Source organism: Calypte anna, chromosome 8 (genome assembly GCF_003957555.1).
Source record: "Calypte anna isolate BGI_N300 chromosome 8, bCalAnn1_v1.p, whole genome shotgun sequence".
NCBI classification, from domain to species: Eukaryota; Metazoa; Chordata; class Aves; order Apodiformes; family Trochilidae; genus Calypte; species Calypte anna.
Window position 1 is genome coordinate 11066386 of NC_044254.1, and position 21462 is coordinate 11087847.

Here is a 21462-nt window from a genome sequence, read left to right on the forward strand (position 1 = left end):
TGAAAGAAAAATATATATGAAAATATGTATTCCTTATTGATAAATATGGTTTATCTTTTCACCAAGAGAATTCAGTGCCTGCTAGGCTAAGAATTCAGTGTCTGCTGAGTTAGTCTTCTAATAGAAGTACTCATGAGATGTCATACAAGACAACCTTAGGCACATGACTGCTGGCAGGGAGCAGGAATACTGTCTGCTTTTGTGCCTTTGGCCTCTGAAATAAAGGTCATTTCAGTGCAGCTTCTGTGCAAACCTATGTCAATCCCTCTGCACACAAAAACAAACAAAAACCAAACCCCCCCCAAAACCCACAAACCAAGTAAACAGACATTTCTGATACTTAAAAAGCCATTCCATTCTTTCTAAAGCCTTTGAAATTTCATAGGCTTTGCAAACACAACTAATCAAAACCAGTAAATTTCAATTAGCTTCAATTAGCAATTAGATGCAATATTTACATTTTAAAAACAAGGGAGGGGCATCACTGAATGTAACCTGAGAGCTATTTAACAAAATGTGTTAAATTGCTCTACTTAATAGGCTTAAGTGAACTGACACTAGTAGTGTTCTCTATTTTACACAGTAATCTATTAGCTCCATCACTTTACAAACCATTATAATACTGTGAATGATTATTGTAGCATTAGCAACATTATCACACAAACCAAAATATAGCTTGATTTAATATTCACAATTGTTTCGTACTAAATTAAACCTTCCTTTCTTTTTATACAGAAAAGCAGCAGTTCATTCCTAACAAATCAGATATTTGGCTTCTTATGGTACCTAGACAGAAAATATTTCAGAAACACAAATACCACATTACTTGTGATTTCCAATTTAGGGAAAATGTATTGCCAAGTAATCCTGATCCTGAATTCTGAGGAAAATGTTTTGCAGCATCAGAATATATGTTACACAAGTACCTGAATGTCTCAGATTTGTGGAGAGTCTGTATTCTATAGATATTATAGCTGAGAGAATCAGTGAAAGATTGAAAACTTTGTACTTCATTGGCAGAATGAGCATACAACTAATGAAAGCTAATGAAGAGCATTTTAATGGTAGAATCTACTTCCACAAAAAGCCCTAGCATGTTCTTTCTTCAGAATAAGGACCTACCATTTCAGGAGTAATTTCACTATGAAGTTGCAGCTCTGGCTGTACTACAAGAAAGCAACATTCTATCCCAGTTTTTTCTGCCTCTGAAACAACAAGGTAGCAGAGCCCACAATTCATACTTTTAAATCTAGTCTTTTGAACTCCTCAGCTATACAATCTCCTTTTTTATTGTCATTCATTTTCATTCTACTCTTCCTCTGTATTTTGGGACTGATAAGAACTCATTTTCACTGCTCAGACTTAGGAAATTGTTTATTGCCAGGTTTCAGGGTTTTCAGCAATCTGCATCTAGTATTGTTGGTTACAAAGAACTTCCCCAGGGAAGCAAATTTTAGTGAAAGACATGGACATAAGTACAGTTCTCCCATTGTATCTAAGACTTCAGCTACAGATACTTGCAGTGACATTCATGTTTTTTCTGGTTCTTGATGAGTAACAGTAATAGAATAAATATTCCTTGGTGAAATAAGGAAATACCAAAACTGTTTTGCTGTGGTGCTTAAAGGTTTTGACATTAAATACCAGAGCCTTGAAGATTGAGCAAGGGTCCTGTGGGCAAGCAGTATGGTGAATACCTATGAAGAAATACCACTTAGGAAGCACAGAACAATAAGCCTGCTCCAAATTCCTACTGTGAGGGGTAAAATGGACTAACATTCAATTCACAAGATGACCTCTAGAGGCCCCTTCTGACTGACAATTCTGTCATTCTGTGGTTAACAAATGGATGGACAGATTGTCTAGTTCAATGCAAGAGAGAACAAATGACCAGAACATCAACTGATTTTAAAATACATGTTAAATGGATCAGATTTTCAGGGGCTAGTTTAGTATTGACTAAGCTCTATTTTTAAATTCAATGATAGTCCTGAAATTAATTAGAAACAGTAATTATTTTAAAGATTACCTTGTCAATTAAATGAAAGACCATGGTCAAGGTTTCCTATTTAAAATATGTGTATGTGTATATATATATGCATAGACATTGCTTTACATGGGTTGTCAAAGACAGATTTTTATTCTGTATAAATTTTATCTTAGTTTATAACTTTTAGTAAGAGAAGATAGTAACAATAAAAATGCAGGAGTAAATGTAGGAAGTATTTGAAAAAACCACATATCCCTTACTTTAGAATAGTTTTCGTATACTCGATAATCCCCAAAAAGGATATAGTCTAAAATAAAAGGAATGTACTGAGAATTTGCTACCTTCTCATAGGCAAAAATAGTCAGCTAATGGAATGAATACTGATTTCAGAATGTGAATGGAAATAGTGTATGGGTAAAAGCATGCCATCATTTTTATTGAAGTCAAACAGAAAACGAAGTTATCAATTGCAATGCTATACACATATATATTCATATGTTCTTCAGTAACTATAGACAGGAAAACTTGAGCTATTAAACTACACTATTTTAGTGCTAAACTTAGCATTCTAGCTGGCCAACAGGTTTGGATCATGTTTCTGAAGAATGCTCAGCAGAAGTTAAATATAGTGTTTCCAATTACTGTATTTTTATTTTAAGCCATCATGATGCAAATGAAAGAACTTTTAAAGTTAACTTACACAATTTAAAGAAATTTGTTACACCCACTTGAAAAATTGATCAACTTTCCTGGTATTCCCGATTCAACATAGCATACAAGCTTGTTAGGAAACAGCTTACAGATTTCACATCTTGACAGATCAAGGCCTCAGAGTCTAAACACCATGGCTACCACTTAATTGTCTGTTCATACTTACTTTACATTTATAAAAATATTTAGCATACTTGGCTCTTTGGTAGAGATAGCCCATAGCAGATCACTGATGACTTCTTAACTATTCAGGACCCAACTCTAACCTTACCTGTTCTGTTGTCAGATTTGAGATAGCTGCTCTTCATCAGGACCTCTTCCTTGCACTGTGGGCTTACCATCATCAAATCCCTTGAACATGTTCTCCACTGATGGAAATCAGCCTAGATTCTCTAGAAAACCTGAGGCATGATATCTATGTAAATAATATTGAAATCTGAATTCAAACTCCAGTACAGCTTTGGGACTAGGAACCCCTTTTCTAGTTCTTTTCCCATTATATGCATGTTCAATATTTGTAATATTTCTGTCTGAATTTCTCTGTCTGCAAAGAGAACAGAATGAAACTTGCAAACGTCATGGAAGGATGGGGCTTCTTAAGTGTTCCTCAATGTTCTGAATAAAAAACTGTTTAAAATTAACTTTCTTGTTGGAACAATCTTAGACTACCAAGGAGTTCACAAATTGGCAGGGGCTTGTCAGTATGAGTTCTCAGCTGTATAATTTTGCTGTTGTTTATGATAGCATCATAGAATCATATCTTAGAACCATAGACTGTTTTTGGTTTGAAAGGGACTTCAAAGATCATCTAATGCCAACCCCCCTGCATGGACAGGGATGCCCCCACTAAGACCAGGCTGCTCAAAGCCCCATATAATTTGGCCTTAACACTTCCTGGGAGGGAGCATCCACAGCTTCCCAGGGCAACCTGTGCCAGTGTCTCACCACCCACACAGTGAAGAATTTCTTCCTAATTCTGTTTGAAGGCATTATCCTTTCTCCTCTGGCTACATGCCCTTAAGAAATGTTCCTTCTTTCTTGTAGGCTTTCTCAGGTACTAGAAGGCTGCTATAAGGTCTCCCTGGAGCCTTCTCTTCTCCAGGCTGAACAAACCCAGCTTTCTCAGCCTGTCTTTGCAGGAGAGGTGCTCCAGCCCTCTGATCATTTTCATTGCCCACCTCTGGACTCACTCCAACAGCTCTATATCCTTCTTGTGTTGAGGGTTCCAGAGCTGGACACAGTATTCCAGGTGGGGTCGCTCAAGAGCAGAGTAGAGAAGGAAAATTACCTCCCTTGTCCTGCTGGCTGTGCTTCTTTTGATGCAGAATACAGTTGGCTTTCTGAGCTACAAGGGACACATTGATGGCTCATAATGTGCCTTCTGGTTAAACAACACCCCTAAGTCCTTTTTTCCTCAGAACTGCTCTCAATCTGTTCTCCACCCAACCTTGTCACCCTCTATTTGCTGAGTAGCAGAAGTTTATGTGGTTAGTTGTCTTTATATGCAAACTGAGTAATTTAGAAAAAAAGGAAATGTTTCTAGAAAGGAGCTTGGGGTATTTTTCCATTTTGTCTATAGTATCATACCAGGTGCACAAATCACTAAAAATAAAGCAGATTTTCTCTCCTGATTAAAAATTCACAGAACAACCAATAATACACTAGGTTTCTTTCTTAACAAACTGAGAAATGTGGCAATGGCATTCTGTGTTGGAAATAATGTTTTTAGTCAGATGACAGACAGCTATAAAAGACAATTTAAATTATTTTAATGAAATTGTGATAAAAAAGCAGGCAAAAATGTCCAAAACATTCACATAACAAAAACTGGAAACAAGTTTGTTTCCATACAAGTTCTTTTGTCTTCTCTGCATGAAATGTAGCAGGGAACATGTTCCAACTTGAAGTACAATGAGTGTAAAAATCACCATGGTAGCTGGGGTGATGAGGGTTGGGAGCCATGCATTCATTTAAAATTATTGTTATTGAGATCTTTTCTGTCAGTTAAAATTTACCAGGCACTCCACCAACTCAAGTGTAGGAAGGTAAGATTAATAACTAGCAGTCTTTCTCTGTCAAAGCACCATCTGTGCCATGCCAGCAATCACAGCCTGTTAAAGAGCAATTCATTCATCTGCTTTGTGCTTGGTGCAGTACTGGCACTGTTTGATAACGAATGCACACCCTTTGTTTAGTAATCATGATTCATTGTTTTTATAATTTGAGATCACAGTGGTTTTAGTCCAGCTAATTCATGCTACAGCTGCATTTCTTGATTATTTAGAGACTATACTTCTCAAATAAAATTTACCATACTCAGCCCTCTTCAGTTTTTTAGATAGGGAAGACTGTGATCCAAAAGGGAACTTGAGTGAAAGGAATTTCCAAGCAGTAAAGATGATGGTCAAGTAAATTAAGAAAAAAATGTCCTGTTTCTAAAATATTCCCGAGTTTTAATAATTTTTCTTGTTATTTTTGCAAACAGCAATCCACCCAGCCAATTACAATCTACACAAAGAGGTATATGCAGAGATTATTAGTGGAACAGCAGTGATTTAAGTTCTTCTTTAAATAGTCAGCAATTGGACCATGTTGCCCAAGGATTCTTAGCTTCTCTATATTTTGAAGTGGTAAAACTGAGCACATTAGCACTTAAAGCTCTTAAAAATACCAAAAAGAACAACCTGTTGATACCCACAAAAAATTGCCAAAGATCAGATTGCCAAAGACAGAACTATCTCTGTTGGTCAAAAGTTTTATATAGTACTGCAGGTGTTCAGTTCCGCACAGGAGAAAGCTTGATGTCAGAAATAAAGGAATGATCTTAATATCACTTTATGTAAATAGTTGTACAATGAATGTAAATTTCCAGTAATTAATCTGTTAAAAAGTCACTCTAGATATGTGCCAGTAGTAGTGGATGGTGAAATATATCAGGCTATGAAGGACTAAATGCAGCTTTTGCATAAAAAAATTGCTATTAGGTCAAACTAATTTAAAGGTCTGAGCTCACAAAACATACGGGTATGCTTGACTAGAAAAACAGATCTTGTCTGTAAAATTAAGAATGTGTTTTAGTGTTTTACTTTCAGGGGCTTGCATTTTTTTGTCTATTATAAAGTAAAAGGTAAATAAATGGAAGCAATTGAATTTTTCTTGTTGCTGGTCTCTAGAATGTCTTTTGCTTAATTTTTAGATAAAAAAACTGCTTGTACCTTAATGAACATATGATTCTTAGGGACTACTTCTTATAGATTCAGAAAAACACCTTGTATTTGATAATAGTTTTTGCTATAAGCTGCTCAGTGGTTTGCAAGAAACAGCTATTTGTAATAAAGACATTTCCTAGGCTAAAAATTAACCTTGTAGGAAAACACTTGGTCCATTATCTTGAGTAGTCCTTTTCTAAACGAAGTACATATATGAGAACCATTTTCAAAGAGTACATTAGATTCTAGATACTGCTTCTGTTAATAATTCCCTCACCTGAAAATCAGTCCTTTATGTTTTGATGGAGAAAAATGTCTTTTTAGTTTTCTGAAACCTTAAGAAAATGAAAGATGGGTGATATCAGCAATAGGTAGTCACAGTTCTGCCAGATGACTGTGACTTATGTTTTGTGGCCATTGTCTGAACCTTATCCCTTTTCTACATCCTCCTGTGGTACTGAGTTCTATCTTCTTAGTCAATCAGAGCTTTTCTAAATCAATAGCAGGTAACCAATACCAAGAGGTATTTGGAGTCAGTGTCTTTAGTTCATTACTCTATTTTTTTTTTTCTCTCCTTTAGTATTTACTGGATAGTATTAAGGCACATACCAATTTTTGGCTGCTCAAATGTAATCAAAAGGCTTACTGAGCCATCTCTTACCTAGAAAATAACTATATGCCATTCTGTGCAATGTAGAAAGACCCTCTTTGAATCAGTGGATAAAAGACAATGAATAGATAAAAGCCAATGCTAAGGAAGTTTAAAATTGCTGTTGTGTATGTAAATTAGTATTGTTCTTTTCCTTTTATTTTTATATCTTGTTTTGACTTTTTCCAAGGTACTTGTTTTTAGAGTAATATATTTATATCAGAAGTGTTAGGTGATATATATTACTATAGGTATTCTAAAAGGCAAGAAAATTTATAAAGGGAAAAAGAGGTGATATGATGAATTGGGCTTTTTATCCTGTGAATAAAATTTCAAGAAAGAAATGTAATGTTCTTTTGTTAGCTTTTACTGCTTGTTAATACAGTGGAAATTGCAGTGGAAATTGGAATTTTTCCCTGGTAATATTTTAGAAAAGTGAGGTTATGAACTCAGTCTCCATCTTTTACAGGGACCTCCTGGAGCACCTGGTGCTGAAGGCAGACAAGGTGAAAAAGGTGCAAAGGTAATATATCAAATATTTTTTCCAGAAGCATTGAAATGTAAAGCATATATAAATGAAAAGTAAGTTGCTTATCATGCACTGAATGTGAAACTTCTCAAGTAATATAGTAGGTTAAAAAAAATCCAAATTAAGACCTATAATGAAATAGATGGGGGACCAGTGAAGGCCTAACTTAGCTCACCCCTGCAGAAAAGCAGGCTGAGCATGCTTTGTTGGCACATCTTTATATGAAACTATCAAAATTTTGTTTATGAAACTGCCATATGGAGAAAAGTGTTTTAATGTAGCTTTTGAAAAATGGAGTGAGGAAATTCTGGTCTGACTTTGCAGCTGTATATTCCTGCAGTGCCAAGCTCAATCACAAATTCCTCTTGGATGTGCTGCTTATGTTTTTTCTAGGGTGAACCTGGTACAGAAGGGGCTCCAGGAAAAACAGGTCCAGTTGGTCCACAAGGACCTGCAGGAAAACCCGGCCCAGAGGGTCTCCGGGGCATTCCCGGCCCTGTGGTAAGTAAGCAGAGCATATAGTAATATTTTAAGTGTCGCATTTCTTGTATATCCTTGATAAAGAAAAATTCATCTTTTTTCTAGGGAGAACAAGGTCTACCTGGAGCACCTGGCCAGGATGGCCCTCCTGGGCCTCTGGTGAGTACCCTTCCTTGCAGTGCCAAAACAGAAAAAGCACTTTTTAAAATACACCAATAATCTGTCTATGCATTTACAGAAAAATGAATGATCAAGTCAGTTCTTAGGACAAAGTCACTGTTTGTGCTGGTAAAACCTGATACGCAACTGCCTTGAATTTTTTGCTCTACTTTAGTAGACAGCTGTGCTGAACGCTGCTAAATTCTACCAGACAAAAAGTAGAATAAGGAAATGTAAAACAGAATTCTTGAAACCTCCTGAAAATAATTAAAAATAGAAATAAAATTAATGAAGCTTATAATAAAAAAATCTACTCCTTCATAGCTTTTTAAGCTTTGCTTAATATCTTAATATTGTTTCCTTAGCACTAATGAATTTTGTACATCCATTTGATTTTAATGACTGCTTGTTTAGTAAAATATTATTCATAAGGTAAAAGTTTAGATTGTATCTAATACTTAGAGAAATAAAAACGTTTATTGGAAGAGCCAAAAGGGGACCTCTGACAAAGAAGAAAACATGAGAGATTTATTAAAATGAACAACAGCATCGTGTCTGTTGTTTATTGTGGCAGTCCAAGGAAATACAAGCCATGACTAAAATGTTTAAAAGGGTCTAAATGAACCAAGATCCCAGTTTCTAGGGCATCTAAAGCATACCACAGTTTTGCTTTGTGTTAATAATATGATTAAAACAAAGGAATCATATAGATGACATATTATCAAGTTATATTGTTGCTTCTATTTACATTTGCTATGTCAGTGCATTTTTCTAACAAGACTGAACAAAACCAAAAAACTGTGAGCACAAATTGCATAATGTTGGTGTTCTTATTCAGCAGCATGTGCAGAAATTGAAATGTAAACTATATGGGCAGCAGGATAATTCTTCACATCTCAAGCCAAGATTATCCAATTTAGTGGAAAGATCTCATCCCTTGCCCACCAAACTCACTGAAGTGGAGGTCACCTCTGTTATGGCAGTTGAGTGACACTTAGGGAATAAAAGCTTTCAAACAAAACATGGACTGTTATAGTTTGATAAAAAAAAGAATAAACAAGTGTTACGCTCCCAAGGCAGTTTGCAAGCAGTGTTATCATATGCTAAGTAAAATCCACTCTGGTATTTTTCCTAGAAGATAATGCCAACATATACAATCAGATTACTTTAGGAGAATAGGGCAATAAGTAGGTACCCTCTAGTTCAGAAAATATGTTGTCCTTTAAGGAGAAAAGGAAGGCTGTGAATAGGAAGTGTGAAGAAAATGCTGTGTTCCTTTTCTTATATCAATTTAGAGGATACAAAGGTTATGAGTCCTTGGGTAGCCTTAATACTGAAAGCTTTTGCACTTCAGCTATAGACATGACCTCATCATCTTTCCAAAAAGCATTCCTACCTCCACAGTGAACACTTGGGGTCTGAACATCAGCTGTAAAAACTTCCGTATCAGTCTTTTCCAGTATATAAAAATGAAAGTGGAAAAAATGGGCAATTCAAAATGGGGAAAATTCAAAAAAATGGGGAAAAAATGATGCATAAATTGAGTTTTACTTTAAACCAGTCTTTCACATTCATGTGCAGATGTGAACATGAGCAATTGCCTTTTCCTGACTGAAACAAATTCATAGGTGAAAGTATTTGGCTATTTACATTTCCAAATTTTTTCCAGACGTGCAACTTCTTAACCCATAAGCAATGAGTTTCAGAACATATATTTTTATGACCCATGCACTAGATTCTTTCCAGTGAACAGTTGCATAGGCCTAACTATTTATCACTTCTGTGTGTATAATTACAGATGGTATTGCAGTTGCACCTACATATAATTTTATTGTTCTCTCTCCTTTACAAAACAATAAAGAGCAAATAATGTGCTGAGGAAGCCTTTCCCCATAGCTCTTTCTTGATCTTCATTTTAACATTCTAATTTTGCCTGAAGTAATGAATAAGATATTGCTTGTAAATCAGAGATTGGGAACAATGAATGCGAAGCTGCGAGGCAATGGACTCCTTTGTGCTAAGCCCACAGCCAAAACTTCTTGTCTCCAAACAAGAAGTTTATGATAGGACCACCAACAGAGTTTTTAAATGATTCACCCAATTTACAAATAAAATGCATCAGGGACAAACCAAGAAACTGAAAACTGGTCTCCTCAAGTACAATTCTGAGCTGAAAGCTGTAATCTAAAATGCAGCAAACAATTATTTAGCACTAGTATGCATCCATTTCCCACATGTCAGGCACCAGAAGCCTCAAAATACATCACCGAAAGAGCTCTCTTCCAACATTTGCAAGCTTAAACATTCATTTCAAATCTGAAACTGAGTATACAAGTTAACTGTATAATCCCAAATGCATAGGATTCCTGTCATCTCAGGAATTTTAGATGCATTGCTTCAACTTGAAATTTATTTTGGATTTTAAGAAAGTAAAGTTAAATGTAAAAGTTGCTAAGGTCAAGCCCCTCCCTCCCTCTGTAATACTTCACTATCAGGAAGAATATGAAAGCAGAATTGCAATAGAGCATAACACACTACAGGAAAAAATTATTTTGTATTCCAAAAGCTTAAAAATTTCACTTTTCATTCATAAATTATTTATTTTCCTAGGATTTTGCATCTAATGATATCCTGGAGTAGAGATGGAAAGAAAATGCAAAGAATTACATTTTGTATGTGAAGTGTTGTAGCACTTTCAATCTGTACCAGGCTGAAAAGGTCACTTACTACTGCTATCCATATCATAACTTCACAGATGTCTGCTGCCAGCAGGAGACCAGTAGTGATGAGATACTGACTTAGTCTAGCAGCTCTGTGCCTACTGCATACGTGTTCAGTGTGAGATTAATAGCCTCTGAGAAATCAATGTCTTTTCTGCACTTACACATGCACTGCATGGCCTGAATTTTTCACCTTATTCCACACAAATTACATAAAACCAGCACTGCTATTCTTACGAACCTCAGATTTCTCAGGTGCCTCAAAATTCTTCTAAAATTATAAAGATCAAAATAATACTACAAAAAAAAAGTGGAGAAAAAACAAAGATTTTAACAAGCTTCATGTATGGTTTTTTTCTGTGCAATCTATCCAGCAATATTTTTGACAATTGGTAAAATAGTATCTTTAACGTATTGCTCTTATGACCTGAGTAAAGATTTAAAAAAAGCACTGTCAGGGAAAAGAAGTTTGTGTCAAGTCATAAAAAGATTATTTTTTGGTTTTTGTAAGGGATTTGCACAAAATAAGACCTGTCCATGTGCATGTGTTTAGCTTTTGCAGCAGTTTCCCAGATAGCAAGACTGAAATGGAGTTTTCCAGCAGAGTCACTAAATATCAGCTTACGTTAGAACCTCCTGTAAAAACTAAGTGGTTTAGGTTGACCCCTTCCCACACGCACCCCCAAAATATGGAAGGGGTTGTGGAATGGTTCTGTTGACCCTGTGTTGGGTTGTTCATAGCTCCATCTCCAGCCCCAGAACATTTGTTTTCATAAATATAGCTGCACCAAGTAATGTTTAGGGACAACTGTAAATGAAATTTTGGATAAAGAACACGTCTTAGTTTCATAAAGTAATATATGTCTGTAATGTGCTGCAGAAAGTATGGCTCCTAAATGGAAATTGAAAATTTTAAGCTTCTTATATGATGTGAAAAGGTCCCAGTTTAACACCTTTGTAAGGCAGAGGTGTTATCACCACCCAAGGAGTGAGGAGCTGGGGCTCAAAGATACTAAGGCAATGCCTAAAAGCATTCAGGATTGCCCAGGTTAGTATTGCAAAACTTAGGTAATTTGTGTAACTAGTCACATTTACAGAAGTGACAAAGGACCATAAGCTTTTAGGTATCAGTGGAGCTAGCACACCTAGATTACATTGAGTAACCTTTCAATGTTGTGTATAAAAGACCCTACTCTTTAGAAAATATAGGTGTAAATGCATTATCCATGGTCATACAGGAATTTCCAGTGGCAAGTCAAGGCAACTATAATTCCAAGGAGATGTCCCAAGTGCTAAAACAAAATATGAAGTAGTTCTCTAACAAAACAATATTGAGGAGCCATTATTATAAATGACCTCATTTATATTCTGCAAAAATCTTACCAAGCTGTAATAAACTCAAAGAAAACAAATCAAGATGATACTTTCCACTGTCCTATGAAAGAAAGGGCTTTAATAAGCAACTAAAATAAGGTACAGCAATTAAGATGAAAGTAATAATTGAAAGAATGCAGTGTAACCACAAGCAAAATTAGGCTAAAACAAAAAAATATTCAAATTTTATTTAATTACCACTTGCTTCACTGGATGCTTTCAGTGCTTTTCTAAGAATTTAGCTAACTCTGCTTCATAGATTTCTAATCATACATCGCTTTATAGATTTCTAATTCTAAAATAATTGAAATACTCCAGTAGCATCACTGCGCCTTTTTAAACATACATTTTGGCTTCATTTTGGGCCCTAAATCATATGCTATCAATCACAACCACCAACCACTGAATGACTGTATTTTGACTTATGCTGCCTTAAAATTTGAAGAATATATGATCCATGCAGTATGTTAAAACTTATTTTTACATTACTTCTCTTGATTTATTTAGGGTCCACCTGGCTTGCCTGGTCTGAAGGGAGACCCAGGCTCCAAAGGAGAGAAGGTATTTTATTCCTTGTTAGTGGCTTTGAAGTTATGCTCCAATCTAAAAGTCTGTATAGAATTAGAAAAAAGAAACACTGGGGGATTTGTATTAGAAAGCAAGACAACCTACAGTGTCTGTCAGTCAGCTTCCACGAGTCCTAATGGTGGAAGTTTTAAGCCACATCTGATATTATGGTGATACATAGAAAAAGATGTGGTAATCTATAGACCATGTGATTCTTCCTTTCAATGAAAATCACAAAGACATTGGCATAAAGAGCACTGCTGGTTTCACAAAATCAAAGTAGAAATTAAAAGTATGCAAGATTTTTATATTAGACCAACAAAGTGTAAATGTTTAAACAGCTATACTACTTTATTTTAAAATAAAGGATGGAAACATCTGGAACAACATTCTCTAATGGAGTCCCAATAATTTATTGATTGCTTGTGTATAGTGAAAAACTGTATAGAGAAACGGATATGTATATCTTGTGACTTTTACTTTGCATGCTTGTATCACCTGCTTATAAAGTGAAAAAATGTGCAGCTCTATAATATGCCTATAGCATCTTGAAATTAAAGTTGTTCTGGAATTTGTACCCACAGGTATTGTTCTTTTTGTATTGGCTCTTTATCTGATCATGTTGCACTTAGATCTCTTTCACCTGAATAAGTGGTCACAGTTTGCAAATAATCTCCAAGTCTAACTATCAACTAACAATAACAAACTTACTTTCAGAATAATTTGTTCGCAGGTTGTTTTCTGGCAGCAATGATGACATTTGAAAGCTCTAATTTGTGTGTTTGCAAAGCATATTTACTTTATAGAATGCATTTTAACTCTTTTTGCATCTGTCTTGATTAGGGACATCCTGGTTTGATTGGCCTGATTGGACCTCCAGGAGAACAGGGAGAAAAAGGTGACAGGGGACTTCCTGGCCCACAAGGATCTCCTGGGGCTAAGGGTGATGCAGTGAGTAAAACTTGTATTTTCATTCAAGTTCCACACAAGAAAAGAGCACATATTCCAGTCTTTCTTTTGAGAAACAAAGTTGTTATAAACATTTAACACTCAGAGGCTCCTGCTAGAAGTTAAAACTTTCCTAGGCTTTGTGCAAATGCAGTGAAATTAAATTGCTTAAAATGTTTCAGAAGGTGAAGGAAATGCATGCACCTAAATTAGGGACAAGGTAAACTAGCAGCACTAGTTTCATCATCATGTTTATTAACTGAAATAGCTTCCTTTCTCTTAGTTGCTAAACAATGTTTTAATGCACTGTGTTAAACATGAGGTTTCCAACCCAGTCTGAAGGTGATCACAGTCATGACTGTAAGTAATGTAGCATAAGAACAACTACAAGTAACTCAAACTGTCAGATAACATTTTAAACTTACAAACCTTTTTGGACCCGAGCAAATGGCCTAAATCAAAATTCACAGGGTTGGATGTTTTGTAGGACTACGTTTTTCATAGATTCACATCTTTTAATATAGCCCAGTACTTTAGTTCTGTATTTATTATCTTATTCTTTCTTAGGGACTTTCAGGTCCTGCTGGACCACTTGGACCCCCTGGTCCTCCCGGTTTACCTGTAAGTAATTGAGTCCAGTCCTTTTGTTCAACACAATTCCATGTTTTGTTGAATATACTCCAACTATAGTTATATATTCTTGCCTGTAGGGTCCACAAGGTCCAAAAGGTTCTAAAGGATCCAACGTGAGTAACTCTCCTCTGTATTTCCTGTTTATTTTCTTAACTTTCCTGTGTGTTATTTTTTTAACATTTTGTAGCATGGTCAACAGTGTGTTTCTTTCATTGCTGTATAGGGTCCTACTGGTCAAAAGGGTGACAGTGGGTTACCTGGTCCACCTGGTCCTCCAGTAAGTAAGAGATCTTATTTGACATGCATGCACATTACAATGACACAATGATCCTGTTTTGACAAGGGTAGAAAAAAAATCTGTGAACTTCCAGATAAGGAAAATATTAATGATTTGTTTGAAAATTCCTTTTCCAGGAAATACAGATCTACCTGACACAGAAATACATTGTCTGCACTGAAAAAAAAGCTATTAGAAACCTTTTTTTTAAAAAAAAACAACAAACAACAAAAAAGCACCATAAAACCCCCACAAGCAAATAAAAAACCCTTTGCATAACTCTTTAATGGTGTATATTGAAACACAGCAAAAAATTATTTTGGTTCCCTCCTGTTAATACCCTTCTGTTTCTGCTATTTCTTTTTTGTATCATAATGATCTAAAATGGAAAAAAAAATTTCAAATCTGAATGAAGTGTTTCAGCTACTTGAAATGAGATATTGCTTTATAGACTAGAAGTGGAATTTTAAAGTTTTATTATAGGAAATAGCCTATAACAAATGAAAACTGGCTATGTCTGTGCTTGCTGGAATTGCCAAGGATAAAAAGATGATTGCAAGTCAGTTCTGTACACAATTTATGTGAGGGCAGCACACTCTTCCCCAAACAGCAATGTAGTGGGAAGATTTTAGAGCACAAGAATGATCTGGCCTTTTCTAATAATCTTTTTATGCAAGTAAATTAAAGCACATAAGCATAAATCAGAAGGAAATATGTTAAAGAAAGAAACTGAAGAAAGCCTGCTCAAACCATCTTCAAGCCACATTCTGTGGTCTTCCTCTGTGCATGTATGCAGATGAAAAAATGGCAGAAATGGTGCCCAGCTATGTTATTTTCCATTTAGGGTCCTCCGGGTGAGGTCATCCAGCCGTTGCCAATCCAGTCACCCAAAAAGACAAGAAGATCATCTGATTACATGCTATCTGATGCTGGTGATAATATCCTGGATTATTCTGATGGCATGGAAGAGATCTTTAGTTCACTGAATTCACTGAAACAAGACATTGAGCATATGAAGTATCCAATGGGCACTCAGAATAACCCAGCCCGAACTTGCAAAGACTTGCAGCTCTGCCACCCAGACTTCCCAGATGGTATGTTCATATTGCATGACAAAGGCAGACTAAGCTGAAGTTGTGATCTGATAAGCTACTTTGGCAGAATAATTAATTTTTGGTAGATGGCTTCTATATTTGCTCCACTAATTCAGTCTCATTAAATACATTTTTGCAGGTGTGACAGTTCATAAAATGTAACTAAGAGATGTCCTCTTGGTAAAAGCCAAAATTCTTTCACTACATAATATGAGCTCCTCTTACATTTAAAATCTTTTAACGTGCTAAATAAATAACAGTTGCTGTTTTGAAATGTTGGCCTTGCATTTCCAGACTATCCAAACAGGAGAGGGATGAAAGACTGATGGTGTAAAAAAAGTAAAATGACAAGTGTCATCATGCTGAGGATAGCTAACAGCTTCTTTTAAAAGAAAAGAGATTTATTTTGGTAGCTATATATCTAATCTTAGCATAATAATAAAAAATAGCTTTGATACTATGTGAGATTAATTATTGATTGTGACTCAAAAAAAAATTACTGTTCCCCGTTTGCTCTTTTCACCATTTGTTCTATATCATTTCGCAAATAGACATGGAAGTTTCTCTGATACTGTTTAATGCTACTAAGAACTAGCTTAATAAAATGAAGAGTAGTAGGAACAAGACACTGTATTCTGAAGAACTATATTGATTTAATTATTCTTTGTTGTTTTCTTCTTTCTTTTCTGAGTTTACCCCTCTGGAAAGGTTTAAATGAAAGCAAACCTTCACAGAGTTTTCATCTTTTCATATTTTTTTTATTGCAATGGATATTTTTCCTAGATGAAAGCAATATTTTTCCATTTTTAAATGGGAAAAAATAGATTTTGACAGTTAATAATATTTTATTGTTTTCATTCTAGATAGATAAAATTAGATTATTGCCTTGAGGAACAGTTAAATAATATATGTGCTAAAAGAAAAGTACATATTTTACAATTCAGTACCTCCATAATAATGAATGTTTTTAATAGAACACATTCACCTTCTTCATTTACCAGTACTTGCTTATTATTTGGAGCTTTTCTCATATCAAAATAAGCTTATTTATATTAAAATAAAAGTAAATGCCAAATAAAAGTAAATCACCAAATTTTCCAGGGCGAAGACTTACAGGTAGGAAAGATTCTTTTCAATAAGTACAGCCTGAATCAATAGAATTGTAAAATAACCTAAATATTTTCTCTACACCTCCTGTTCAGAAGATGGAACTGATGAAAGGATTTGTCATGCCAGTTTGAAACCTCCACTATTTGCATTAAATTGGATTAGAACAGTAGTGTCAGAAAATCACTTGTCACCCTGTGAAATTAGCTGGAGATAAGGACCCACCACAAGAATCAACATTCTCATTAGAAGGGTGGACTTTAAAAAGCCCTGATTTTTACTGGACCTTGAGCTGCAGCTCTCTTTCATCCCTGGCTTTTATTCATCCTAGCACTGTAGGGACTGAATTCTCAACCATGCCAGTCTACAAGGACTAGTGAAACTTTGGGAAGCCTCATGCAAGTTTTAACTGTCTTTCTCCCTATGTCTCTTAACCATTCATTAGTTAAGGTGATTTTATCAACTAAAGCTGCCTGAAGTTTCACTAGTCTAGCAGCTTGATAACCCAGCAGACATAAAACATCTTCACTTGAGGTATAACTCTCTCAAGGAAAGCTTTAGGTACCTGTGCCAGCTATAACCTCACCTAGCCCTTTGTGACCACCTTTTTATGTAGACAGATATTCAAATGATTTCAGATTTTGCTCTCTGAGATAAATGATAGCTTATTTCTGCCTAAGGATGCCTCTGCTCTGTTTTTGAGAGTGCTGTCACCACAGGTCCAAATTATTATTATTATACAAGGCTAATATCCTGGTGGGAGTCTGTTACAGACCACCCAATGAGGAGGATGAGGGTGATGAATTATTCTACGAGCGGTTGGCAGATGTTTCAAAATCGTCGTGCCTTGTTCTCGTGGGTGACTTTAACCTGCCGGACGTCTGCTGAGACCTCCACACAGCAGAGAAGAGGCAGTCTAGGAGATTCCTAGAGTGTATAGAAGACAATTTCCTGCTCCAGCTGGTAAATGAGCCTACCAGGGATGGAGTCCCGCTTGACCTTCTTTTCACAAACAGAGAGGGGCTGGTGAGAGATGTAGTGGTCAGTGGACATCTGGGACTCAGCGATCATGAAATAATAGAGTTTTCAATACTCAGGGATACAAGGAGGTTTGCCAATAAAACCTCTACGTTGGACTTCCAGAGGGCAGATTTTGGCCTATTCAGAAGACTAGTCCAGAGTATACCCCGGGAAACAGCCCTTGAAAACAAAGGTGTCCAGGAGGGATGGATGTACTGCAAGGAGCAAGTTTTGAAAGCACCGGAGCAGGCTGTCCCTGTGTGCCGAAAGGCAAGCCGGTGGGGAAGACAACCGGTCTGGCTGAACAGGGAGACTTTGAAAGAAGTTAGGGTTAAGAAGAAGGCCTACCAATTATGGAAAAAAAGGGCTAACTACTCAGGAGGAATTTAGGAATATAGTTAGGTTGTGTAGAAAGAAAATTAGAGAGACAAAGGCACAATGTGAACAGAATCTCGCCACCTCTGTGAAGGATAACAAAAAGTCCTTCTACAGATACATCAATGGCAAAAGGAAGGGCAAGGAAAACATCCATTCTTTACTGGACGTGGGCAGGAATATAGTTATCAAAGATGAAGAAAAGGCTGAGGTATTTAACACCTTTGCCTCAGTTTTCAACAGAAAGACAGGTTATCCTGAGGACAGCTGGCTTCTGGAGCTTATGGAAGGTGACAAGAGTCTAAACAGCCCCCCTGTAATCCAGAAGGAAACAGTCTATTGAAACCTATTGAACTGCTTGGATCTCCGCAAGTGTATGGGATCAGATGGGATCCACCCAGGGGTGATGAGGGAGCTGGCAGAAGAGCTCGCCAAACCTCTCTCTATCATCTACCAACAGTCCTGGCTCACTGGGGACATCCCAGATGATTGGAAGTTGGCGAATGTCACGCCAGTCCACAAAAAGGGCCGGAAGGAGAACCCAGAAAACTACAGGCCTGTCAGCCTGACCTCAGTGTCTGGCAGGGTTATGGAATAGATCATCCTCAGTGCAATCACACAGCACCTGCAGGATAGGCGAGGGATTAGACCCAGCCAGCATGGGTTTAGGAAGGGCAGGTCCTGTTTGACCAACCTGATCTCCTTTTACGATCAGGTAACTCGACTGGCGGATGAGGGGAAGGCTGTGGATGTGGTCTACCTGGACTTCAGCAAGGCCTTTGACACCATCTCCCACAGCATCCTCCTGAAAAAGCTGGCAGCCCACAGCTTGGACAGGAGCACCCTGTGCTGGGTTAGGAACTGGCTGGAGGGCCGAGCCCAGAGAGTGGTGCTGAACGGTCACTTAGTGGTGTCCCCCAGGGATCAGTGTTGGGCCCAGTTCTGTTTAATATCTTCATTGATGATTTAGATGAGGGGATTGAGTCCATCATCAGCAAATTTGCAGATGACACCAAGCTGGGGGGAAGTGTCGATCAACTGGAAGGCAGGAGGGCTCTGCAGAGGGACCTGGACAAACTAGAGATTTGGGCTGATTCCAGTGGGATGAGTTTCAACAAGGTCAAGTGCTGAGTCCTGCACTTTGGCCACAACAACCTCATGCAGCTACAAGCTGGGCACAGAGTGGTTGGAGAGCAGCCAGACAGAGAGCGACCTGGGAGTCTGGATTGCCAGGAAGCTGAACATGAGCCAGCAGTGTGCCCAGGTGGCCAAGAAGGCCAGTGGCATCCTGGCCTGTATCAGGAACAGTGTGGCCAGCAGGTCCAAGGAAGTGATTCTGCCCCTGTACTCAGCACTGGTGAGGCCACACCTCGAGTACTGTGTCCAGTTCTGGGCCCCTCAGTTCAGGAAGGATATTGAGGTGCTGGAGCGGGTCCAAAGGAGGGCAACTAGGCTGGTGAAGGGACTCGAGCACAGACCCTATGAGGAGAGGCTGAGGGAGCTGGGGCTGTTCAGCCTGGAGAAGAGGAGGCTCAGAGGAGACCTCATCACTCTCTACAACTACCTGAAAGGAGGTTGTAGCCAGGTGAGGGTTGGTCTCTTTTCCCAGGCAACTCTCAGCAAGACAAGAGGGCACGGTCTTAAGTTGTGCTGGGGGAGGTTTAGGTTGGACATTAGAAAGAATTTCTTTATCGAGAGGGTGATCAACCATTGCAATGGGCTGCCCTGGGAAGTAGTGGATTCTCCATCCCTGGAGATATTTAAAAAGAGACTGGATGTGGCACTCGGTGCCATAGTCTAGTAACTGCAGCGGTAGTGGATCAAGGGTTGGACTTGATGATCTCTGACGTCCCTTCCAACCCAGCCAATTTTATGATTCTATGATTATTCTAGCTGAAATGGCCATATTATTGAGACCTGCAATGTACGTTTCAAACATGGTCTTTCTACTCTAGGAGACAGAGGTACTCCACAGTTCCTCCAAAGCCTCAGCAGTATTCTGCAATAGAGTCATGATCTGAACTAAAATTAGACAAATACAAAAAGACACAGATAAAAATAGACTTTGATCCTGATATTTCCTTTCATAAACAATAATAACCACAACAAATAGCCAGGAAGAGAAGAAAGGATTATTTTCTCATCATACAAATAAAACAACTTTGCTTTGGGCTACCATTACATAGCAGTAAAATCTGGATCTTCCAAATACTATTTAACTGTATAAGATTAATATTTCATATTTTCTCATTTGTTTTAGGGGAATATTGGATTGATCCTAACCAGGGCTGTTCTGGAGACTCTTTTAAAGTTTACTGCAATTTCACAGCAGGTGGGGAAACTTGCATCTACCCAGAAAAGAAATCTGAAGGAGTAAGTACCAGTTTGTTTTTAAGTTGGCTGTTGATAAACCTACTATGTTATTGCAACTTTGACTTAAACAGGATAATTACACTACCACATTTTCATATACTTGTCTTTTTGATTACATTGCATAAATCTGAATGAAGTGTTAAAATCATACCTAAAGTTAACAAACAGCACTTTTAAGTCTTTCACTTAGATAAACAATGCACCTGCTTACTAACCTTTTACTGCATTTCAGAACACAACATAGCTCTGCAGCCAGTTAAAGTGCATAATACGGTGCTGTATATGTAAAAGCTAAAGTCTTATGGAATGAGAAATGCCATGTCAATTCTAGCCATGTCAAGTTGACATAAAACACCATATATTACCAGTGCCCTCTTTTTATAAATTGCCTCTGATGGAGCATATGATGTAGAGGAAACCTTTTTAAAAGCTTGTTTAAATGAGAGTGATCTATCAGCATCACCACCAGTGAAAATTTTAATTTATACTCTCTTTACAAGATCAATTTATACCAGCAGTTTACCTGAATCTTAACAGATAACAATAGTCTCCCTTATACAGAAATAGCTCTCTTTATAAGCTATCACCTTGAATTATATTTAAAGTTTTTAAATTTTAAGGCATGCTATACAAGAAAAGCATCCTACTCCAGAGCTGAGATCTTGGAAAGAAGAATCATTCTTTTCTATCTGTTGTAAAATTTGTCCCAGGTAATGTAAAACCTTAATCTGTTAATATGTTTTAAGTACTTCTCTCTCTGCTGTTTTACCACACAGGTTAGAATTTCATCATGGCCAAAGGAGAATCCAGGATCTTGGTTTAGTGAATTTAAGCGAGGCAAACTTGTAAGTTTTCACTGCAACATAACAGTTATTCACAAATCAAGTACATGTTATCAGTGATCCCAAATAATTTTAAAAGTATTTAGATGATGAAAATACTTTTCAGCCCCAGCCTTTTTGCCCTAAATATCAGAGCAGCTGAATGGCCTCTTGCCACTGGACAGCAGCACTGGACAGCTCTGTATGGTCCCATAATGATCCCAGTGGTCACTCACACAGCTGATAGCAAGGCTCTAGTTTCTGGCAGACCATCCATCACCACTGAGCCTTAGCAAAACAGCTGGAACACAGACCCCTCTGCCCCATTCTAGGTAACTGAAAATACATTTAGTATGCAGAGATGAGACATCATGCTGACATAATTTTATAATTATTTTAAAACAGGGTTTCTGCTGGTTTACTACT

General features: G+C 37.2%; 1 protein-coding gene across 4 annotated transcripts in view; it reads left to right on the plus strand.

The window, feature by feature from the left end:
- The window catches only part of COL11A1 (collagen type XI alpha 1 chain), a 136801-nt gene that overhangs the window by 112902 nt on the left and 2437 nt on the right, over positions 1-21462 (plus strand). For all 4 annotated transcript variants that reach the window (XM_030455015.1, XM_030455017.1, XM_030455014.1 and 1 more), the window contains 11 exons: positions 7029-7082; positions 7482-7589; positions 7674-7727; positions 12329-12382; positions 13232-13339; positions 13904-13957; positions 14047-14082; positions 14193-14246; positions 15091-15340; positions 20103-20215; positions 20992-21060. In XM_030455015.1, the coding sequence (XP_030310875.1) occupies positions 7029-7082; positions 7482-7589; positions 7674-7727; positions 12329-12382; positions 13232-13339; positions 13904-13957; positions 14047-14082; positions 14193-14246; positions 15091-15340; positions 20103-20215; positions 20992-21060 (954 nt within the window). The remainder of the gene's footprint in view (positions 1-7028; positions 7083-7481; positions 7590-7673; positions 7728-12328; positions 12383-13231; positions 13340-13903; positions 13958-14046; positions 14083-14192; positions 14247-15090; positions 15341-20102; positions 20216-20991; positions 21061-21462) is intronic.